This window comes from Harmonia axyridis, chromosome 4 (genome assembly GCF_914767665.1).
Source record: "Harmonia axyridis chromosome 4, icHarAxyr1.1, whole genome shotgun sequence".
Taxonomy (NCBI): Eukaryota; Metazoa; Arthropoda; class Insecta; order Coleoptera; family Coccinellidae; genus Harmonia; species Harmonia axyridis.
Window position 1 is genome coordinate 34,279,262 of NC_059504.1, and position 23,755 is coordinate 34,303,016.

General features: G+C 34.1%; 2 protein-coding genes across 2 annotated transcripts in view; one reads left to right on the forward strand and one right to left on the reverse strand.

Moving 5' to 3' along the window:
• The window catches only part of LOC123677728, an 81,787-nt gene that overhangs the window by 13,372 nt on the left and 44,660 nt on the right, over positions 1 to 23,755 (forward strand). The gene's annotated exons all lie outside the window — the stretch shown is intronic.
• Positions 5,069 to 7,669, reverse strand: LOC123677727. Its single transcript, XM_045614416.1, has 2 exons — positions 7,480 to 7,669; positions 5,069 to 7,137 (listed from the first exon to the last, which is right to left on the reverse strand). The coding sequence occupies exons 1-2, from the start codon at positions 7,569 to 7,571 to the stop codon at positions 5,184 to 5,186; spliced, it is 2,046 nt and encodes a 681-aa protein (XP_045470372.1). The 5' UTR covers positions 7,572 to 7,669; the 3' UTR covers positions 5,069 to 5,183.

A 23,755-nucleotide genomic window follows, 5' to 3' on the forward strand; every position in this document is an offset into this window, starting at 1 on the left:
AGATTTCACTACTTTTCAGAATGAGTAAAGCAATCTCAAACGTTCCTCTGATTTATCATCCTTTTCTACGACGTGCAATGATTCAGCCTTTTCCAAACATTTCTTCAGGGCATTTTCAGGACTCGACCTCATATCACTATTATTCGTCGCTACTATCTCTAATATCTTAATCTATGTTTTGTATCGACTGATGTGTTCATTTGAGTTCCGGAAAGAAACTTACAGATGCATTTTAGGAAAACATGAATATTGTTCGATATATTTGTTAAGTTTTCAGCCATAAATTTGTTATGTGAATCTTCATTGTATGAAATGGTGCGTTATATTTTTCAAGGAATTTGCTCCCTCAAACTCCACCGAACGCTCAGATATTTATTATCATACCTATAGACAAGAGTTCCTAATCTTCTGAACTGGAATAAAAAAGTTCTTGATTTCAAAAAGATGGCGAAATTATTTGTTCACGTTTTTTGCTTTAAAAAACTTCCCAGTAATTGAAAAGGATGTATCAATTGACAGAAAAGAATAAAATCCAATTGAATTCCTTTCATTTGGAATCTAATAGAAATTTCCGTCAAGCCGTCTATCTTTATGCGCAGAACATTTTCCATCGTTCTAAAACAATTCACGACTAAAATTCCAGGTGAATTATTAATGGAACGGATATATTAAGATCATTCTAAGAAATTTAAATTCGATCGCAGGGCCATCTGTGACTAATCGAGAAAACTTGTTCATACAAAACTTTTGTACTTTTGCCGTAGAATACGGATCTGCTATAAAAAACAGGGGTTCACACATGAAATTATGTTGCCTCCTCCCTATACAAGGGTAAAACAAATGGTGAATGGGAGAGGTTGCGTATCAAAACGGAACGACCTCCCCGAAATCATTTACACTTTACATTCGAAACATTTCTCCATGAGATGTTGTCTTTTCGGGATTTTTAATTGATTCAACTTGAAAAATTCATCTGGTATCTTCAAATAAAAGTATCTCTAGCAACGGCCTTTTCAACTCCAATTTTCTGGCTAATTATAGAGCCTGAAATTATTATTTCCATTGGTTACAAGCAGAACCTACAGAAACTGACATTGTTTTTCTGCTCACAGAACAGTTCATTCAGACGTGAAATCATTGCAGTTTTTATTGCCTAAGAGCCTATGATTGCTAGAACTCCATCATTCTATAAAGGCTGAAAGTTTTTTTCTACAATGGTTAAGGCGATCAGAGACTATAGAGTTTAGGTTTGGTAGGTAAGAAGTAATAAAGGTGTATGAAATACACTTATGGCAGTCAAGTTCGGTCCCAGGGTGGGTTCAAAGAGGTCATGAACACCCCCCCCCCCAATGGAACCAAGTATCACTCAATATGCGTTTTAAGCAGAAAATGTACGAAATGGTCCCATCAAAAAACTTGAAGCCCATAATGGCGACCCAACCCAAAATTTAAGGCTACTCCCTGCCAGGCACCCCTAAACATCAATAAATTGAGAACGATTTAAAATTTTTTCATATATGTAATAATATTAGGTGTACAACTTTGCTTACGCTGTTTTGCAATAGATGACTGTAGCGGCAAGTGGGAGTCAAAATAAATAGATCGTAGACGTCATACGATGAGCTTAAGTACTTGTAAACATAACGCCATGGAATTATTGATCAATTTCTGTCTGTATCATAAAGTTATTCTCGATTAAACATGTCAACTTACGAGCCAAATTCTCGTCATTTGCGGGAGGTTTTAATTTCTGTTTTTATAGGAAGAAATCTGCGGCTGAGGCTCATCGAATGCTCTACAATACCTACGGTGAGGCCGTTATTAGTGAAAGAACGTGCCGAGAGTGGTTTCAACGCTTCAAGAACAGTGATTTTTACCAGCATGGCGGTGGAAAGAAAAGGTTCTCGAAGATGCAGAATTGGGGGTATTCCTTGATCAAGACTCGTGTCAAATGCAACAAGAATTGGCAGGATCATTGGGAGTGACGCAGAAAGCCAATTCAAAACGCGCGTAAGTCATGGAAATGATTCAGAAACAAAGAAATTGGGTGCCGTATGAGTTGAAGCCGAGAGATGTTGAACGGCGTTTGTTTGCTTGTGCACAGCTGCTTGCAAGTCAAAAACGGAAGTAATTTCTGCATCGCATTGTGACTGGAGACGAAAAAAGGGCTCATTATAAAAATCCCAAACGCAGAAAATCATGAGGATATCCCGGCCATGCTTCCACGTCAACGGCCAAACCGAATATTCATGTTTCCAAGCTCATGCTCAGTTTTTGGTGGAACCAGCTCAGCGTAGTGTATTATGAGTCGTTAAAACCGACTGAAACAATCCCAGGCGATAGATATCGAACGCAATTAATGCGTTTGTGCAGAGCATTGAGAGACAAACGGCTACAATACAACGAGAGTCATGATAAAGTAATTTTACAGCATGACAATGATCGATCCCATGTTGCGTGCGAAAGTGGTAAGGACATACTTGGGAACTTTGAGAAGGGAAGTCCTACACTACCTACTGTATTCTTCAGACGTTGCTCCCTCGGACAATCAATAGGACTTATTCCGATCAGTGGCACACGGCCTGGCTGACCAGCACTTTCGGTCTTAGTGACATATATAAAATTTATCTTTTATACTATACTTAACGAAAGTATAATTGTAATTATGAACGTTAAGCAGTCTGGCAGGAGGTAGGAACTGTCATGGGTGTCCGGCAATAGATAACAAGTTTTTTTAAATTATCCCGAAAAAAATATGAGAATTGAGCTTTATAGTTCAACGAATTTATGGTACTATTTTATACACCTTTACTCATGTTACCTGCCAAAGTAACCTCAACCAAAACTCTATAGTCGCTGGTCGTCTTAACCTGTGTAGGAGACATGCACAGAAAAACTTTCAGCTTTCATAAAATGTCGAAATCTCGATATTGGGTTTTTGTGAAAAATTAAATTTCATTCAGAAAAACAATTACGTCCATTCGAAATTTTATTTATTTTTAAAATCACGAAACACTCGATAACAAATAACGCCCAATATTCATGTAAATATGTAGGACAACTTAGCAAGAAGAAGAAATGAATATATCTGACTGATTGAAAAAAGAATTAATTCAAGTTTAACTATTTCGAGGAAAACAACTTCATTCCATTAGCTATGTCATAATTTGCAGCGAATATATTATATAATTAATATTTATACTGAATACGTAGAACTAAGTTCATTGAAAGAATGTGTTCTTTAATATCTTTATGGAATTTGTTGTTTATGCTAGATGGTGTCATTTTTCCGCACAATAATAAAGAATGTTCATATACCGATTTCACTGATTTTGTTACTTTTCACTTTTTCAGGAAAAGTTGAACAGAAATATTTGGGATGAAATTTGTTTTGCATAGATTCCATTGATTTTTCCAAAAAATATTTCATAATCGTTCGGAAGAAAATGATCCATTGCAATCGTTCTTTATCGAAAGAAATTAATTTATTCAATCATTTTTGTGGTCGAGATTAATAGCACACTTATATCGTCCTGGAGATTGAAATATTTACTACCAATAACCGGAATCCCCATAACAGCCATCGGTAGATCTCCAACGATGGTGGTGATTAATCGGATTACTTTATTGCCCGGAAAATATGAACGGATTGCTATGACCTGTGGCGTAATGATTGAAGGATATTCCAATTGTAGGGTGGTCGATTCGAAGAGATTAAATTACAGGGCCTTGTTTGCGAACAATAGATCTGTCGTTTGTTGGCCTATAAGCCGTCTGTTGGAATTATTACGATTTAAATATCCTTTCTTTCAATTCGCGATTGAGCCGAGCTTATGAAATGTCTTCTATAATGAGTCAATATTTTCTCGAATGATCCTTCGATTTAATTGAATGATAAGGAATTGATGAGGTAGTTCTGTCTGGATGCTTTCATTAACAGAAGGAATATATAGGTTTTCCATTACTGGGTTCACGAATGAGCATTTGAACATATTATGGTGAATTCGTTCAGGTTTAATTGTTCAACGTTCTGAAATTTCATTTTTCTTCTTGTTATCCTCGAGCTTGTAGCATAGATATCCTCTGTACTCTGCATTTCCTTAGTTGAAAGTAATAATTAGGTCAGTTCATTTCAAGTGTGTTTTGCATATTCATGATAAAGAAGATATCTTCATCATGAAGTTTTTCAACATCATAGTTGATGTAATATTCTATTGAAATAGTATAGTGATTCTAGTAAGCCACTCTTCAATATTTATAAGCATTCAACGAAAGTTTTGATAAGGTTGATACTATCTTCAGACACAAAAAGGTACAAGATATCCACTTTCAATTTAGTCTTGTAGGTAACAAAAATGTTTATATACAGGGTGTGGCGTAATTAATGGATAATCCTGTACTGGCGAATAGGGTAGGTCATGGTCGACCAGAAAATGTAACGTTATGTTCAGTAAAAATATCATAGTTCTCGAGATATCGAACAATTTCATTTTTTTCTAAAAAGTGCACCTTCACTCACTAATATCAATGCTGTGATCACAAATCTTGTTATTTCTTTGGGTATTTTTTTTATTTTACTCTCAAATAGGGGAGAGCGGGGCTGAACGTGCCGATTTTGACAAATTCTCATATGATTCGGATAAGAAAAGTACTATTTCTGAAAGAAGTAGTTCATCATAAGCCAAATTTAATCTACAATAAGAATTCACTCACAGATTTGACACAATTTCAATGGTTTTCAAGAAAAGGTCATTTTTTTAAGCAAAGTCGGGAAGGCACTACCAACCCCACTTTGGGGCGAGTTGTGCCGTAGCTGAGGTCGGTTGTGCCGTTGATAATTAAAGGTGTTTTACGTGAATGAAAATTAATTTAGGATTTAAAAACACAATTTTTTTCAACAATATATTTATTGCTTATACTTTTAACTAATCAACATAACTTAAAATTCAGTTATATATAACAATAAGCATAATAATAAAGAAAAACATAATATCTTTACTTATTTAGCTATTGCAAATATAAAAACACATTTCAGTCAACAATTTGAACTTATTTTTGAACAAATGAGATCAATTATTGAATATATCAGTCTCTCAGGACTACATTAAAAAAAATAAAGAAGATTTCTTCCGAATTGTAAATTAAAAAACTTATATTTGGTCTTTTAGAGAAAACAAAACCAGTTACTCTATAGATGACTGATCAGAATAGCAATTTGGACATACAAATGCTGGGCTTTCTTCATCGTCAATACATTGTGAATGGGCCCAATTCTTGCATTCTATGCATTGAATCCATTTTTCTCTAGGGGCAGAATTAGAATATGCGTCACAACATATGATGCAATACCAATCTTGTTCCTCATCAGAAGTGTCATCATCTTGCAAGACTCTTCTCTTAGCGGGGTTCTTAGTCGTTCTTTTTGCTTGTTTACCTTGTCCCGTGCATTTTCCTTTACCCTTCTTTGTAGTTTCAATCTCTTTTTTCTTCTTTTTATTAGCATGTTCTTCGGCCAAAGCATCCTTCTCTGGAGTGTCCGTAAGAACAGCTGTCTTTCTTTTACGTCCTTTATTGCGTCCAACTAATCGAGGAGGTGCTTTAGGCAGTGGTCTTATGAGGTCTGGTGAGAAAATTATTGTATTTTCATCTCCCGCGTTGTTATCAGCTGATGATTGAGGAAGTTGGAAGCTGCAACAAGGGGTAGTCTCCTGAGAGCATTGACGTCCCACATGTTCTGGATTACCTGATGGTTCAACGCTGCAGTCGCTTTGCTGTAGAATTGATGGAGTAGTCTCAATCTCTATATTGCAGCCGACATTATTTGAGTCATTAAGATATTCAGCAGTCCTTTCTTGATTGTTTAGAGGGACAGGAAAGTGGTCTGTATCTTGTGAGGGTCGATTTTCTGGCATCGGGCGGTCAGTGACAGAAGACGGCGCATAATCTTTGTCTGTGAAGATATTTGGGTCATAGGGCCAAATGCCAGCCTTTTTAAATGCGTTGCTTATATTGATAGGAGTTGCTGCAAGCGGCAAAGCGTATTTTACAATACCTGGTATTTCATAAATGCTCATAGTTTTCCCGGGATTAGTTCTCAGCCAGTTGTTTTGAGCTTTAGAACAGTATGCTTTGAATGGGCCGTTGACACCAACATCCAGGGGTTGCAGACGGTGGGTGCAGTGTGGTGGGAATGATAATAATATAACAGAGTTTTTCTTGGCCTTTTCGATCACATCAATATCAATATGAGATGAATGATTGTCTAGTAGTAATAACACTGGTTCATCAGGACTAGGCTTAGTATGCTTTATGAAATGATCCATAAACACTAAGAACTCTTTGTTTGTCATCCAACCGGATTGATTACCAGCCCCAATACACTCAGGAGGACCACCTCGGATAAACAGGTCCTTAAATTTCAAACGCGGGAAAACAAACATCGGCGGAATCGAGTTTCCCAGAGCACTCACCGCTAGCTCAACAGTGACTAAAGTTCCACGTTCAGATGAAACAATTGCTCCTACTTGCTTTGTTCCTTTTTCAGCCAAAATTTTTTTCGGTTTTAACACAGTTGTGACACCAGTCTCGTCCAAATTCCATATACGTGAAGGAGTAAGATTATATTTTGTAATCAAGTCGCCAAGTTTTTCGAAAAATTGATTTACATTATATCTGTTGAACGAGCTCGCGCGTCCGGCACTGGTAGCTTCTGGTGTTCTTATTGCAAGAGTAGAGTTCCTCTTCAGGAAGTTTGTAAACCAATCCTTGCCAGCCTTACCATTGGTATGCCAAGATGGTGGGATGTGTTGAACATTAAACTTCACGGCACACTGGTAAGCAAGTTGTCGTACTTCTTCTGGTAGAAGACCAAAATAAATAGAGGCACTTTTCAAAATGTACTCAGACAGTTGTGCCTCTTGATCTTCACTAAACACCATTCTAGATTTAAAACCAACCGAAGGAGTAAGTCCACTTTTAATTTTTTTGACATACCTTTGAAGAGTTGTATGGCAAATTTCCAATTCACGTGCAACTGTTTTTAATTTACGTCCATCCTTGATGACTGCATCAGCCGCTCTTTTTAGAAGATCTTGGGATGTAGTTCCCCTTTGAGTTTTCCGCTTGTAATTCCTCATTCTGTCAAAGACAATAAATACAGGATGAAGTATCATGGCAAAAAGTATTTTATATCTTCCACAAGTGCTCGCATAAACTTAAGTATTACAGAAACAATGAAGGTTGCCGTGGGGTTGGTTGTGCCGCGGCACAAGCAGCCCCCCATGAACGGCACATTTTACCCCGTTTATGCGAGTGTGATATTTTGCCCTACATATAAATATCAAAGCGCTCTAAGCATTATAATCATACTGCATAACAAACTAGGATAAACGACAAACATTTTACTAAAACTTTCATATTAAAAGGACGAAAAATGCCAGCTTGTGACCAAAAAGTATTGAGACGAAAATATTTACTTACGTAGAGCTCGAATACACACACATGCACTGACACCCTGTCCCTTCGGCGGACGGAATTAAACTGGCATGCGCATGTCCCGGACTGTTAGGCATTACGTGAATAACTGCTATCTTATATCTATCTCTTTCTGTTTACGAGATATTCGCGTCGGCACAATTTACCCGCGGCACTTTCAGCCCCGCTCTCCCCTACCTGTACTATGAGATAAAATACCGCAAATTCCTACCATCTTGCTTAATTTAGAAAAAAAAAGTAGGAGTTGAGAAGTTGAGACCTTTGTGAAAATTTCATGAATACATTGTCTATTTCATTGCGGTTCTAAAAAGACTTACTGATGACGGATTCATTGTCAAATTCAAGTGTATCTGTCGGTAAACACAATGAGTCATACTCAATTGGCCAATAAAAGTAGGTATTTATGTAAAATTATTACACAATCTCGGTGCCAGTCAATGTTTTGCTTTACGCGCACGCGTACTTCCTAGGGAAGTGTAATCTTTGGTTTCTTGTGTGTCCTCGGGGATATTTTTGATTGATAGGATGAATCTTCTCCCAACACAACATTCAATCAAAATCTTCCGGTTTCTTCTTTATGACCAGAAACTTTTGAAGAATATTTGACCCATTTGAAAAATAGAACTATTCCACATATTTTCTCGTGCAGAGATATTTTCGGGTGATTTGATCTTAAAAAAAATTATCTGTGAAATTCTAAAAATTGGGTACTTTGGCTGAATGCAACTCTATTGAAAAAAACCACAGAAATGAATATTTGCTATGTTATCACGAATCAAATTTCAGAATTGAAGCGCTTGCCAACTTGGTTTGAAAATGAAGTTATTTGAATAAGCTTACCTCAACACCTAGAATTCGATCACAAATCAATAAGTTTTGGCATAGCTCTTATAGTATGAAGATACTTTGCCGTTATCGGACCCATCGAAAATTCAAGGAGAATATTTAAATAAGGTTTATTTGCGATTCAGAGGGTAGATGAAAGATGAAAATTTCAAGTTCCGAGCATGATTTTGAGTTGATCACACCAAAAGAATCATTGAAATTTATGACGAATATTGGAAAAGAAACAGATTCTTAATTCACTAGAAATAAAAATTTCCAGCTCAAAGTCGCAACAAAAAAATGTTAATGCCGAATTTGGTATGATCCTATCATCTGAGCGATAAAATAACCCACAACAATGCCATCACAATAAAACTTATCAGTATATGCTTTCCTATACGAAAGCATTAAGAAACGAGCTTTCAAAAGTTTCTGACGTCATTCCTTTTTCCTAATTTTTATGATTTCATTTGTAGTATAATACTCGGTTTAATATGAACGAACCCAGTAGTGTGTTGTCGAAAACGATAAATCAAAATTGAGTCCTCAACTATATCAACTACCCCTTGAACTGAAATTCTTAAGAGGAGCGCCCCATAGCGAAGTTTCGTAATAAATATTAGTAACGTGTTGAACTCAAGGGGGTTCAATAAAGCACTACTGCCAGACGATTGTCGGTATGTCACCAAGCAGAAAGATTTCTTGTTTGGAGAGAGGGAAGATCCTGAATGTGATTTCGAGCATAATATAGGAAACAGCTGCGACTGAGTAAAGGGGTAAATTTGGAGCGTATTCTATTTGTTTTGTTTACTCAGAAGCTTGCTTCGCGTCGGAGGTGGAAATTATTTAGTTGACAGGTATTATATTGCTAACAAGGATTGGACCTTCGAAATGTATTAAACGTAGGTGCAGACGCTGTAGGTTGCACTAAAGAGCGGCCGATAGAGGGTGCAGCAACAAAGCATTGTCGTCTTAAGAATAGTTCAATAATCAACAACAGATATGAAATTACTGTACAATATACAGGTTCATTTCATAGTGCTCGATCGGTCGGTAACTCGTAAATTTTGGGATAGGAGAATTACTCAAGTTTTGATGGAATCGAAATCACTGAAAACATAAGTTTAAATAATTTTACTTATTTAGAGAAAATTCATAGTTACAATGGTTTAAATTTCAGATCATATCTTGATAACCGTTAGAAATAATTGTATTATTATTTTTTCAATTGATTAACTAAATGGTTTTCACGTCTTCTGCGAAACTTCAGCCAACTTTGCTTTGAAAATGGCCTTGAATTATGTCAATAGGTCCATTTTTTTGAAAGGTGTGCACTGATTTTTTTTGTCTGTCGGATATCCTGGTAGATAGTTTTTGTATTGTTTCATGTTTTGTACGCAGACTGGCAGTATAATTTCGACGCATATAATTTCAAAGGGATAAAATTGATGGACTCTACTTAATAATAATATTATCAATTGAGGAAAAGCCAAATCAATGATTTCACCAAAGTATTTGGAAACATTCATTTCGACATAATGAAATGGAGACCGCGCGAACTAACGAATATTTTGATATTTTTTTTGAGTTGGCTAATCTTTAATTGATATCATTAGTAGGAATTGGAGATATTTGAGTAAAATCCGTTATTACCGTATGCGTGGAAAGTATACTACCATCCTCCATACAAAACATGAAGTGCAAAGCATTTTGAAAATTATTCATTTCAGGCACAACATATCTCAACAAAAAAATGGAGACTACCTATTAGGATATCCGACAAAAAAAATCAGGACATGCCATTTAAATGAATGGATTCATTGACTTTTTTTAATGGTAATTATTAAAAAATCGCGTTGTCTTTCGGACCACCTGTAGAGTGATATGTTATTTCGCAGAAGACGTGAAAACTTTTCAGAATTATCTCGAACGTTGTTAAGATAATATCTCTAGGTTGAACCTTATTATTTATCATCATGAAATTTTTCGAAAAAAAGTGCCTACGTCAGAATGTATCACAAATTAATTATGACAAGTGTGGTATTTCGGAATCAGAATTTCATGGAGATTATGAGTATGATATAAAAATTAGGCATTCCCATTTAAAAAACTTGGTTCATGTTCCACCACTTTCTGACCAGCTTGTAAAGTCGAATATAATTGAAGCTTATGCGCTGAGCACTGTCGATTCCTTCAAAATTTGAATCATACTCCTAGCCCAAATTTTACACGAGTTATCGACCGATCAAGTACTATAGACACCTTGTATAACATTTATTCTCCTATTATTGAGAAATTATAAAATCCTACTGATGGTGTTATTCTTTCTACTCAGATATTGGCCATCAGTATTTGAAGGGCCTCAAGATTTCAAAGATCCCACAACATTGTAAAGGACAAAATGAAAAGAAGGAAATGAACAAAATGGATATCGCGTTTCCATTAATATGATGTAATTGTTTTGTCATTACTAGAGACCGGATTTTATGCGTTTGCATAGAATATTTAGATGGCTGCATATTTTCGCTAAATTTCCTATATTGTTTCGTAGGATATCTACTAGGTAGCTGAAATATTTCTACGGATCTCACGAAACCTATTATCGAAATGGTTTTCAGAGCAACTAAGTTATAAATTACGAATGTGTCTCTTGACGATGTGAATTTTAAAATGGCAATCCCAATGTTATATTTCGGATGTGATCCTATGTTTCTTTTTATTTAAGACAAAATTTTGTTTGGATTAAATAAGGAGTGTAGTTGATGAGTTTGATATTTCAGAGGCTTTGTGAGCTTGATAATGCAAGAACCTTTCGAAAATTAAACAAAAACAAAGCTCTGATTAGCATTCATTTCTCTCGGTTACCTATATGTATCAGAGAACTTGAAACTCATTATTTGTTATTTACTGATTCCATTCTTTCAATCCGCCAATTGAACTCCGCATTGTTGAAGGTGTTTCGGTCTAAACTCGGCTCTAAACTCAAAAGTTTGAACAATTACCCTGGAAATGAGCTTTTATGAATATAACACTAGAACACTCGTTCCCCGAACTGATCGCTCCATTTCGTCACAAATCTGTTTTCTCGAATTATGAGCTGGGAATGGTCTCAATCGATAAAGTTCGACTCACTGTTGACGAATTTATTCAACAATTTCATATTTCCGGCCGTATACACGATAACTTTCGAACGGAAAGACATATAAACTACAAATTTAGAGGGTAAATTCGTATATTGACTGCCGCACTTTATTTGTTAATGAGCGTAATCGGCAGTTGAAAATTTTGCAAAATTCAATAGAGATGAAATCTTGCATTTGAAAGTAAAATGACAATGTGATGCCTCGTTTGATATTCGTTAGTAATTTCATAATGGCATCTAATTTTTCCGAAAAAAATCGAAAAAAGACGTTGCTAAGTAATATTTTACCAAAAATCATGAGTGCTTTCTGTGAAGAAAATATTACTTTGCATTGTGTTTTTTCGATTTTTTTCACAGGAAAAATTAAATGGTATTTGAAAACACTATTTCATGAGATCATTATTATTTGTTTTCAAAGATATTGCAATCTTTCATGACAATAGCTGTCAAGTTTTTCCGCAGATACACTCTAAAAATGGCTGACAAGTGCTGTCATACAGTTTTTCCATTAAGAAACCAACTTTGATTAAAAATTGAGATTGGTGCAAATTAAGACAAGGGAAATAGTCTTGTTAATAGCCTAACCAGAATTATAAAAAAATCAAGAATGGTCGAAGTTCCGATCAAAGGCATATTTCAACTCCGACCGTTTGGAAACAATTAATACCTGATTGTTATGATTTTTGAAAGTAACAAAATGCTAAAAATTTATAAATGATTCATTTTTCTCAATTTTTCAGCTGATTGTAGATTTCATAATCCCGTACCTATTATTGAGGAAATATTCAACATGACTTTTATTTTTGTTTTGTTTATTTTCATTCGAATTTTTTTAGTCTTTACACATATTTAGTAAACAAATTCATTAATATTTATCGAAAAAAATAACGGAACTGATCCTTACGTGAAAAATCAGGAAAGGACCCATGAGACGTCAGAAGAGCGCTCGTCATTCACGAGCCAATTGCACTCTTGAAGACCACATTGTTTCATATATCTATGTAAGGTAAAGGAACCAGTGATCGTCAGTGATCTAGTATTCGTCCCAATTACACAATTTTCCGTTTTATTAAATATCTAGAGACATCTAGCTTTTAATTGATTAATTATGCTTAAAATTCGAAATGTGCTTATTTTGTGTTATCTACTTTAGTTACAATAATGTGGGTAACACTATTGTTTTAACAGGGTTGAAAAAGTCGAGTTTGAGAAAGTACCGGTTTACAGTGTCTGCTAAGCAATTCTGTTAAGGTAGGTGGTAACATTATTAATAATAATAATCCCTTTATTTCTTAATGCAAATTTACAATTCTGCGGTAAGAGTGACGTCATAAAATTTAATTCACATAATGAAAATTACAATGAAACATACTTCCAATAAAGATGAAAATAAACATCAAATTTCTCAACTATTTGTGAAGTCTGCACACTTCATAAAACTCTTGTATGTTATATGGTTCGCAGAATATCAGGAAATCAGCTAGCTCTTTTTTCAAGTCTTTTAGATTTCTCATCTCATGGAATCTCCTTGGTAAAGCATTAAAAATTTTTATACACATATATGTTGGGCTATTTTGTGTCAGGGTCAATTTGTATTTCGGATATATATATATGGGTTTGTTTTTCTTGTGTTGTTGTTATTTTCATACTCCTGGAACAGTTCTCTACGATTGAACAAGAACATAGCACATCTCATTACATATATTGCAGTGACGGTCAGTATTCCCTCTCTCTTGAACACACCCCTGCATGAATCCCTATATCTCATACCACATATTGTTTTTACTGCTCGTTTTTGAGTTGTGAATATTTTGTTCTGTAATACACTATTTCCCCAGAATATTATTCCATATGACATGACAGACTGGAAGGTGGCTGTGTACAGAATGCTTATTGTACTCTTCTGAACATGGTTTTTCATTACATTTAATGTATAAATAACAGAATTTAGTTTTTTGTTGAGGCTCTCTATTTGTTTTTTCCATTTGAAGTTTTTATCTATCCAAATTCCTAGAAATTTTACACTATCAGAAGGAATAATTTCAATATTATTTAGTATTAGCTGTTCAGGTATTGTGTGGCCAGTTCGTTCAGTGTGAAAGATAGTACATTCCGTCTTGATCATGTTTAATCTCAATATATTGACTCTACACCATTTTTCTACCTCGCCTAAGATGGTATCTGCTCTGTTTATTGCTGTCTGTGGTTCCTCAGCTGTTATTACAATGTTTGTGTCATCTGCATAAATGGTTGCAAAGGTTTCGCAAGGACGTTTGACGCCTGGTTGAATTTTTTCTGTGCATATTTCTGGAAGATCATTTATGTACACTATAAAAAGCAGTGGTCCCAAAATACTTCCCTGTGTTACTCCCATCGATACTTCTAGTTCCTTGGATGTGCATGTGTACTCATTTGTTTTCAGTAGGATCTTTTGCTTTCTATTTTGCAAATAACTTTTCATGAGTTTCAGCTGATTATTTCGAATGCCATAATTTTCTAATTTTTCCAGTAGTATCGTATGGTCCACACTGTCAAATGCTTTGGTCAGATCAAGAAATAGGGCTAGTGGTATATGGCCATTGTCAACAGCGGTCATAATTCCAAGAGTTACTTCATATATTGCTGTTTCCGTACTTTTTTTATTTATGAATCCGTGTTGATGAGCAGATAATACTTTATTTTTGTTGAAGAAAGATAATAACCTATTTGCTAATACCTTCTCGAATATTTTTGACCATGATGATAACATGCTTATTGGACGGTAATTTCCTAGATCATCCTTATCTCCTTTTTTATAAATTGGCTTAACTATTGCCATCTTCATTGCTTCCGGAAATACACCTTCTATGAATGATTTATTCATTATATGTGCAATTACTTCCGAGATTAGATGTATTGTTTTCTTGATGACATACATGGGAATTTCATCGTAACCTTTGGAAAAATTTGTTTTTATTGTTTTTATGGTCTTTATAATTTCTTCAGGTGTCACTTGGAATATAAACATCGACTTCTCTACCCTCTTGATTATTGTGGACTTCTTTTCTTCAACCAGCTGATTTGTTGTGTTGTTTGGAGTCATATTTACATAGAACTTGTTGAAGTCATTAGCAAGTCTGATGGGATCCCCTTGTTGTATGGCTGGATAGGTTTCATCCTTATTTTCTGTTGTTAGGTTCTTTATTATTTGCCATGTAGTTTTTGTTTTGTTGTCTGAGAAATTGATTTTGTCTGAGAGGTATTTTTGCTTGTATTCCTTTATATTGTTGTCATATTCCTTCTTAACTTTTTTATAGGTGTTCATTAGTTCTGGTTTTGTTCTAGATGCTGTGTATAATATATCTAAATTCATTTTTATTGCCTGGATTTTCTTATCATTTTTATATGGAATTTTTTGTGATGAGCTTATTTTTATATTGATGTGTGGAAAATGTTTTTCAAATAGGTTGTTGTAAATTGTGGAAAAAAACCTCCACTTACCATCCACCTCATTATCAGTAAATTGATATAATTCCGACCAGTCAATATTACTTAGTTCTATGCCAAATTTTTCAAGTGATTGTTCGTTCACATTACGTTTTGTTATAATTTTGTATTTAGTTGTTACATCTCCTATCATGTTGAATCTGCAGGTTATGGCAAGATGATCTGAAAGATGGGGTTATTATTGCTACTATAGATTCCCAATACCGTAAAATGAAGTTTTTATTGATTATTTCGGGAATAAAGTAACAAATAACGTTATTGCTAATGAAATTCGGAAGTAAGCTACCGAAAAACATAGTAATTCTAGTGTGACGAACACAGGTACATCACAGATAGAATATGTCTTAGTAACCGTCGAAGTTGACGAATACTGGGACATTTATCGTTAAGATCAAAGTTGCATAAAACAACTTTGTTCAAACACAATAACTTAGCTCTTATTCATATAATTATGCTGAAATTCCAAAGTTTACGAGGATCAGTAATCGTCATAGTGTTTTATGAAAGACTTGTCGAATTGAAAAGCTTAAAATCTTATGACGATTATAGGAACTTATACCTGACGAACTCTGATTTTTTCAGATATACGCAAGAAAAATGGAATCAAAGCGGTTCAGATATTCGGAAAATGATATGCATTTAGCTCTTTTGGCTGTTGAAAATGGAATGTCTATCTATTTGTGGCTGCTTCTCATGTGAAATCCTACATATTTAGCCGCGAAGGCTTTCAAAGTACCAAGAATGACATTATCAGACAAATTAAGAGGAAAAACACCCATTATAAGAAAAATGAGACCTCCTTCCATTTTATCCAGCGAAGAGGAAATGTTATTGGAAAAATGGATTCTTCATCTAGCATCTGTTCGTTTTCCAGTAACTAAAGAACAACTTCTAGATAGCGTTCAAATATTATCAAAACAATTAGGAAAGCAAAACAAATTTCCAAATGGCAGAACCCAACTTGGAAAAACAGGAAAATCGAGAGGAAAGTGATTTTTCTGCAACACTATACAACCAGCCTTCACAAGAGAAATTAAGGAAACTACCAACATGCGAGTCACCACCATCAGAAGCCGTTATAAAAGAATCTACAATGGAAGAATTTCCAACACCTTTTAAAAAAACTTTATATTGGCCTTCCACATCTACCACAAGTTCGAATCCTCAAAGAAAAAAAAATAAAGAAAAGGTGCCTGCCGTGGCAACTTCCATGGAATGGCAACAGTATTTTTCCAAGAAAGAACAAGAAAAAGAAGACAAAATTAGAAAAATTGAAGAAAAAAAAAAGAGAAGAAACTGCAAACAAAAAACATGAGAAGAAAATAGCAGGAAAAAAGAAGCTGTGTAAGGATACGAAGAGAAAAACAAATGTTTCTTCAAGATGATATTGCAAAATATGTGAAGAGGAACCTGAGAAAGATATGATACAATGTTTATCCTGCAAATGTTGGATCCATGAAATATGCGCTGGAGTTTCTAAGAGTCCTGAGAAGTTTAATTGTTCACTTTGCAAATAAAGAAAAATTAGAATAGTACGTTTTTGCGATGATTGTCTGTTTTTCATATAGTTTATTGATTCAATTTCCTTATCCTTTCTGACTGACGGTCATTCCGACATTGCTGTGACGAATACTAGGATAGGTCTAAGTTGGGTATGACGATTACCGGGTAAAATCCTATCATTTTATTATTTTGATTATTTCTTTGGTTTAACATAATTTTATTGGATAAAGTTTGTATCCTTCATAAAATGAAGATTCTGAGGAGAATATATCAAAATTTTGAAATCTTTTGTGATCGTGATGTAGATTTACTAGAAATATCAATCTGTGAATTGGCTTAAACTGACTATAACTGGTGCTTTTACCTTATGTGATTTTCAAGGGTGCAATCGGTTTATGAATTAACAAACGCTCAATAGCCCCTAATGTTTTTGCTTTCCTAATTTTTTTCGATATTCTCATTGAATGTTCCATAATTATGATGACGCAGAAAATATAAAATTTTGTCTGAGGGTAAGCTTGACAAAAAATTGTTATTTTATATTCAAGTGCACAATCAAAACTCGATCTGCTGTTATGGAATTATTGAGTAATTTAATGCGATATTCTGTATGAGTTTTCTATGGTCCTCATGAAGCTATCAAAATGATATTTTGAGCGAAGCTTGAAATTATTATTCTATTTATATGTATATCCAAATCGCAACCCGATCAGATTTATATTAACGGAAATATTGGTTATATCTTTTTCCAATATTCCTTTCAAATTGACTATGGTTCTGATAATGTGATTAGCTTGGAATTAATCACACAGCCCTAAATTGTTATTTCATATGAAAATACAATTTTCAACTTAATAGGTTCTGTAGTCACAAAAATATCTGTTTTATGAATTTTCGGAATACGGTCAAATCATTAATTTGAAATTATGCGCTAGGCAAGAAAAAATCATTCTTCATCAAAATTCGAATTTTCATATCGATCGAAACTGCAGTTTCGAAATTAACAGGAAAACAAATTTGACAGGGCCATTTTTACAGAACACCTAGTCGGTTTTTGCCAATAAAGCTAATAAACCGTGACAAGTTTTTTGGTGGTTTTATGTTACTGATGATGTGACAAAAGACTTCAATGTCTTTAAAATGCATATTTCAGGCTTATATTATGCAGCACATAATCCTGTTTTTACGGCGAATTACTTTTTCATGCCGATCTCAAATAGTTCCTTCGTATCTTGTCGAAGAATACTACAATTCCTAAAAATCAATGTCCGAAAAGGAATAGGTCACATCCCATCGGTATGTTATGGAGATTGTTGAAAATCGGCTCATACGATCTATGGGCAAAGATATCATTTATTCGACAAGATTTTCACAATAGAACAAATACCTTCGGATGTAATGCTTAAATCAGTGCAAAAAAAACGTGGTAAATTCAACTAGAGATGTAAGATTATAATCTTACATCTCTAGTTGAATTTACCACGTTTTTTTGCACTGATTTAAGTATTATTTTCATTATTTTTCTGAAAGATAATTATCTTTCAGAAAAAAAATGAAAATAATGAACAAATTCTTCAAAGTACTCCTTTGATTTATAGATCGGCTTCTTGAGGTTAAATGGGTTTTTGTGCCAAATTTTTCGGCAATAGTTGTTTTCTCCATGAAAATCAATTTCAAATAGAACGATTGCATAAAATAAATTTTTGAAGGATTTCAAAATTTATCATTGGAAACGAAAACCTCATTTATAAAATAGATTTAATACATATTTTAATCTATTTTTGTAGATTTTGTATTTTTGTGATCAATAAGGATTACAAATTGCGGATAAAATAGTATGTTCAAAGGTATAGAATAAAAACGCTGGTTGACTTCATCTCATACTTGAACTTGAATAAATAATATAATATTATCATGAAAATTAAAGTTATATCACTTATATAATTTCTGAGTGGTTTAAAGTAAAAATAAATCAATATGGATACTCATTGTGTTCCATTGAGAGAAATTTGTCGAACTTCATAACCAGGAATATGTCTAAGATAAATAGGGGGAAAAAGATCAAATTCTGAACTGTAATTCAAAACCATTTAAGTCAATTAATTTTTTAGTTGTAATATAAATTTCTCCTAGCCTTATTGTATAACGAAAATGTTTGTCGGATAGCTATCAGCATTGTTCCTTTTCTAGGCACTATCATACTCATGAAATAAAGGCACTTGGAATACCTACAGTATTTCAAATTGGGCATTTACATTTCAATTGAGGTCTCTGAGGATATGAAATTTATAATATAATTTCCTCACGTTGCCGCATAGCAAATTGATGATGTGGTTACATCTTTAATGTCAATCTACAATAACTCCTGAATATTTTATTCTTCCGGATTTTTGATACTCATACCTGGGCGGCAAATTTCAAAAGTGGCCTTTCAAAATTAATCAACAAAAAACACATGTGTAGAAAGTCATTGTATCGAATGAGACTTAATTCGGTCAACAACAACAGGAAGGAATAACGACAAATGTAATTAACATCAAAAACCATCACTGGTGCCGCATTATACTCATAAATATCGAGATGTTGCGTAATTCCCTTATAGTGTTGTTTACGAGTAATTGACGATAAAAAAAGACACATGCATCAGAGTTGTCGGTGTTTGCTTCACTAAACGTTGCCGTATTTTATTGCCACTTGGGGCGGCTTCTGGATCATTTTTCTTTTCAATCCTCAGATCAGTATGTTTATTTTCGAAATGGAATGCAAAATATACGCGGAATGATTCCATTCCACCATTTCCAACTTATCCTTCATAAGATATATAAGAAGTTTTATTATTTCACACCACATTCCATTATAATATTTAATATTATATTTTTCATATCAGATTAACTAGTTAAGGGCGTGATGACATTCGAATTTATAATAAAGGTTCAACCGCATCAGATCGTTTCACTCGATAATCTTAAGGAAAAAAAAAACAAAATGTTCAAGCTTTCTATAAAATCGAAACTCTAGAGGGGCGGCAAATAATGGAGGGCGGCAAATAATTAAAGGCGGCATTATCCACTTTATTGGAGTGATCTTGATTTCTTAAAGAATTTAGTAAATACCTATTTTTTTTTTTTCAGTCCAACAAATTTCACGGATGATTTTTTTTATCAAATTCACTTACTTTAAACATCTTTGCATCGAGAGACGAGAATGTCTTTAACATCAATTCTAATTAAAAGGAATGGTTCATCTGCATCATTCGGTTGTTTTAAATGTATTTAATCATATCAAAGAAAAAAAAGAAATGTTCGAGCGTTGTATGACGTCAAAACTCAGCAGAAGAATCTGAAACCTGAATTCGATTAATATTTTTCATCATTAATTCATAAGTATTTAGTTGGCCACGTTTATTGTTTATTATTGTTCGCGTTTCCTTAATCATTTTTTCTATTCAAATTTGAATCCATAAAAAATGATTACATATGAAATACATTTTTTCTCTTCTAGAAAACTTCTCATAAAAAGTGTGGAGTTTTCCACACTGAATCTATGAATACAAATTCACCAATCCAACCAAACCCCCTGCAAGGAATTGACTTGTATTTTTGCCAGAAACGCTAGAAGGTGCCTTGGACCCCCATTATCCAATATTAATTTTTAGCATTCTGTAAGTTAGCTTCTGTAAGGGCGGTAAATTGGGACTCTGTCTAGAGCGGCAGTTTGACTAGCGATGGACCTGGGCTGAGGGAATTTCAAGGTTTCCAACATCTGGTTGATCAGCAGGAGTAATCGAAAAAATCACGAATGAACCCTAAATATGAGAACTTCATCACTTGATGAATTTCATTGATATACAGGTTGTCCCGTAAAGACCACATCAAACCGAGGGAGAATGTAGATCAAAGGATAACCTACCTGCTATGACAAAATTCTCATTATAAAAGTCTTACCGTTTAAGTAATGCAATATCGAAGATTTATTAACAGAATTGACAAACTTGATTTTGTTAGAAACGTACCCATTTGGATAAAAACAGCCATATCTTTTTTCTTTGAATAACAAATGACTTGTGTGATACCTCTTTGAAATCACTATGAAATAGACAATTTATTGGTGTAATGTGCAGCAGTAGCTCGGTACATTTTTTTCCACTACGATGGGCTGAACTTCATGAACAAAATAATCCACTACCAAAATTTCCAATAAAAATATTTCTCATAGCCCCCCTTTAAAATGTTCGGAGGATGTTTTTAACGTAAACGTTAAAAGCATTCTTCAGCAATATTTTACTGAAAGAATTAACCAAAAAGATGTAAAATTGTACCAACCGTAAGGACAAAACTATTGAAAGGGGCAAAAATTCATTATTTTCAAAAAAAAAAAAATCCCGAAAACGGAAGACTTTTATAATGGGAATTTTGTCATAGTAGGTGGGTTATCCTTTGATCTACATTCTCCCTCCGTTTGACGTGATCTTTACGGGACACCCTGTATGTATATGAAGAAGAGAATCGGTTCCAAAACCATAATTTGAGGCTCACCGGCTCTCAACATGAGGTAAGAGCTGTATGATTTTTGTCATTGGTTTTCTCTTTGATGAATAGTTTTATATCCTTTCCCTCTTATGCCAATTCTTTCAGATATTTCTGATAGCTTCAAATGAGATACCGTATCTAATGCTTTTTCAAGATCTAGAAATACAGCCAAGGTTTTATTATTCTGTCAATTGTTGTGAAATTGATTAATTAGTTCTAAAACAGAGTAATTGGTACTTTTGTCCCCTCTAAACTTGAACTGATTGGATTGATGAGTTCATTTCCTCTAAAAAGTCGACGTTCTTTTAACCCTTAACCGCCGTAGTGCGGTCTGTGAGACAGCAAAAATTCAATTCGTTCCAACTAATCCCCATTTCAATCTGTTATAAAAATCTCTTCATTACTTTGAAATGGTCTCATCTTCTGTGTGCAAGGAGAATATTCTGTTAGTAACGGTTTGCAAGAAAATAAGATCTGAAATGATGGAGCAATGTGTGAGACCGGACTACGGTGTTTGTGTCTGTAGTCAAATTGTGTTCTCCTTACATTCGGGGGGCAATTTTTGGACTCTGGTGATTATAGTTCATACGTTTTGAACTCTTATAAGCAGTGGTATACCATCTACATACAAAAGAGTTCAATTTGGTGATCCAGACTTCGAAAGTATCTAACTCTAATGGGCAGAAGAAGAAAATATTGAAATTTTCGGGGATGACAGAAATGGAAAAATGAAAAAAGAATAACATGTTAGAGTTTTCTACCCAGAATTGAAAGGAAGACATCAAATCGTTGCAAATTTGTCATAAGCCGACTTCTGCTAGTTAAATTTGAAAAAATTATAGGCATAATATTTGAGAAATTCACTGCTTCCAATTTTGGATTTTTCCAATGTTGAAATAGATGATTTTTCGTTATTGTTATCTTCAATATTTCAATTTTTGAGAATACATAATATAAGGTTATTTTATAAAAGCGTTTTCTGTTGATTTGGTAATATTTGGAGGACTGTAAAAAATGTACTGAAATTTAGCATTCAAAAAATTTTTTTCTCGTTGTACAATTTTGAAATTGAATAGAAATGAACCACATGGTTTGTTCTCATTGTGAAGAAATCTCGAAGAAATTCTATTATTTCCATAAGAATAACTTACAAAATTTTAATAATTGCATTGGTACATGTGATTTATAAGGTACAGATCCGAACTGTCTTGGAATTCTGTTCCAATATTTGGAGTGGGGCACCTAAACATATTCTGGAGCTGTGTGATTCTGTCCAAAAAAGGGAAATTCGTCTCGTCGGTGATGCTTCGCTTACTATCTCTCTCACTACCCTGGAGCACCGTAGAAAAGTTAGCGATCTGTCTCTATTTTATAGATATTTTCGAAGGCGATGCTCTTCTGAAAAATCAACAGTCCTTTGGCGGTCCCTTCTAGGATGACCCGTCAAATTCAGTCTTCACACTCCTTTGTGGTATATAAAGGATCACCAACCTTCAACAATAGGATAACTGTCAAGAGTTTCCCTTCATCTGGTATAATAGACGAAGAGAAGCTTATGTTTATAATAACTAAATAGGGTCAAATTATATAATATAAGATTTATTGGATCAAAAACTGCAAATAAACTTAAGTAAATACTGATGAGTTATTCAATGACAACTGTGTACAGATTTTTTAAATCAAAATTGAATTCACTTTAAGAGAAAACTAAAATAAACAATTTCACCATCTATTCCTTTTCAATTCTTATTCAAATCATCATTTTCTTGGTCATCATCCGTATTTTTTTCTCCCAATATCGGGTGTGTATCGTCTTCAACGATGGTAGGTACACGCATAGTATAAGGAATTCCTTATACTATGGTACACGTTCAGGAATTTATGAAGAAACCTAACTCAGCCGGTGATATCTGCATTCGGGTGATTCCAGTCTACATAGATTTGCCCAATTAAATCTCAACTAGAATTGATCACTCTATGGAACATGTTATAAGCCATGTTTTGATTTCTTTTCTGAATTTGTTCACACTTCTCAGTTCCCTGATTTTCTGCGGTACAATTGGATAAATTCTTGAAGCTATATGTGTACAACAACTTTGGCCAATCCTTTTTTCCACTCTTTAGCTTGCATAATTATTTCTAGTTCTAGTATTATGTTTGTGTTATCTCATTTCGATGGGTACCTATTTTGTTCTGGTAGATATTTAAAATAATCTTTTGGGTATAAATTTGTCTTATATCAAGTACCTTGAAAATTTCATATATTCGAGAACTCAAAAATGTTATTTTTTCCATGCATCGCTTTCAATATACATTTTTGTAGAGTATCCATGCTTATCTTATGAACATCCAAAATACCACCCCATCCAATAATACCATACGTAAGTTGCGACTGAAGCAATGCGTGGTATAGTATATGCATGTGTCTTTCAGAGCTTATACTTTTCCTTGTGTACCTAAATTTACATAGAATATCCCTCAGTTTTTTGTTAGATAGGATACATGCATATCCCATTTAAGGTGCTCATAAATAAGAATTCCTAAATATTTAGTTGATTGTTTTGGTGGGATGAGCAGTTCATCATTGATTTGTTTTCCTAGCCTTGGTTGTCCCAACTTGTTGGAGGAAAAGGTTAAATATTTTGTTCCCGGAAGGCTTATCGAGCCACAACGACCCCAGTTCAAATAATAATAAATATTTTGTTTTCTGGCAGTTCAAGGTGAGCTAATTCAATTGAAAGCATTTCGTCAGCATCCTCAAATCATAAGAATAAGA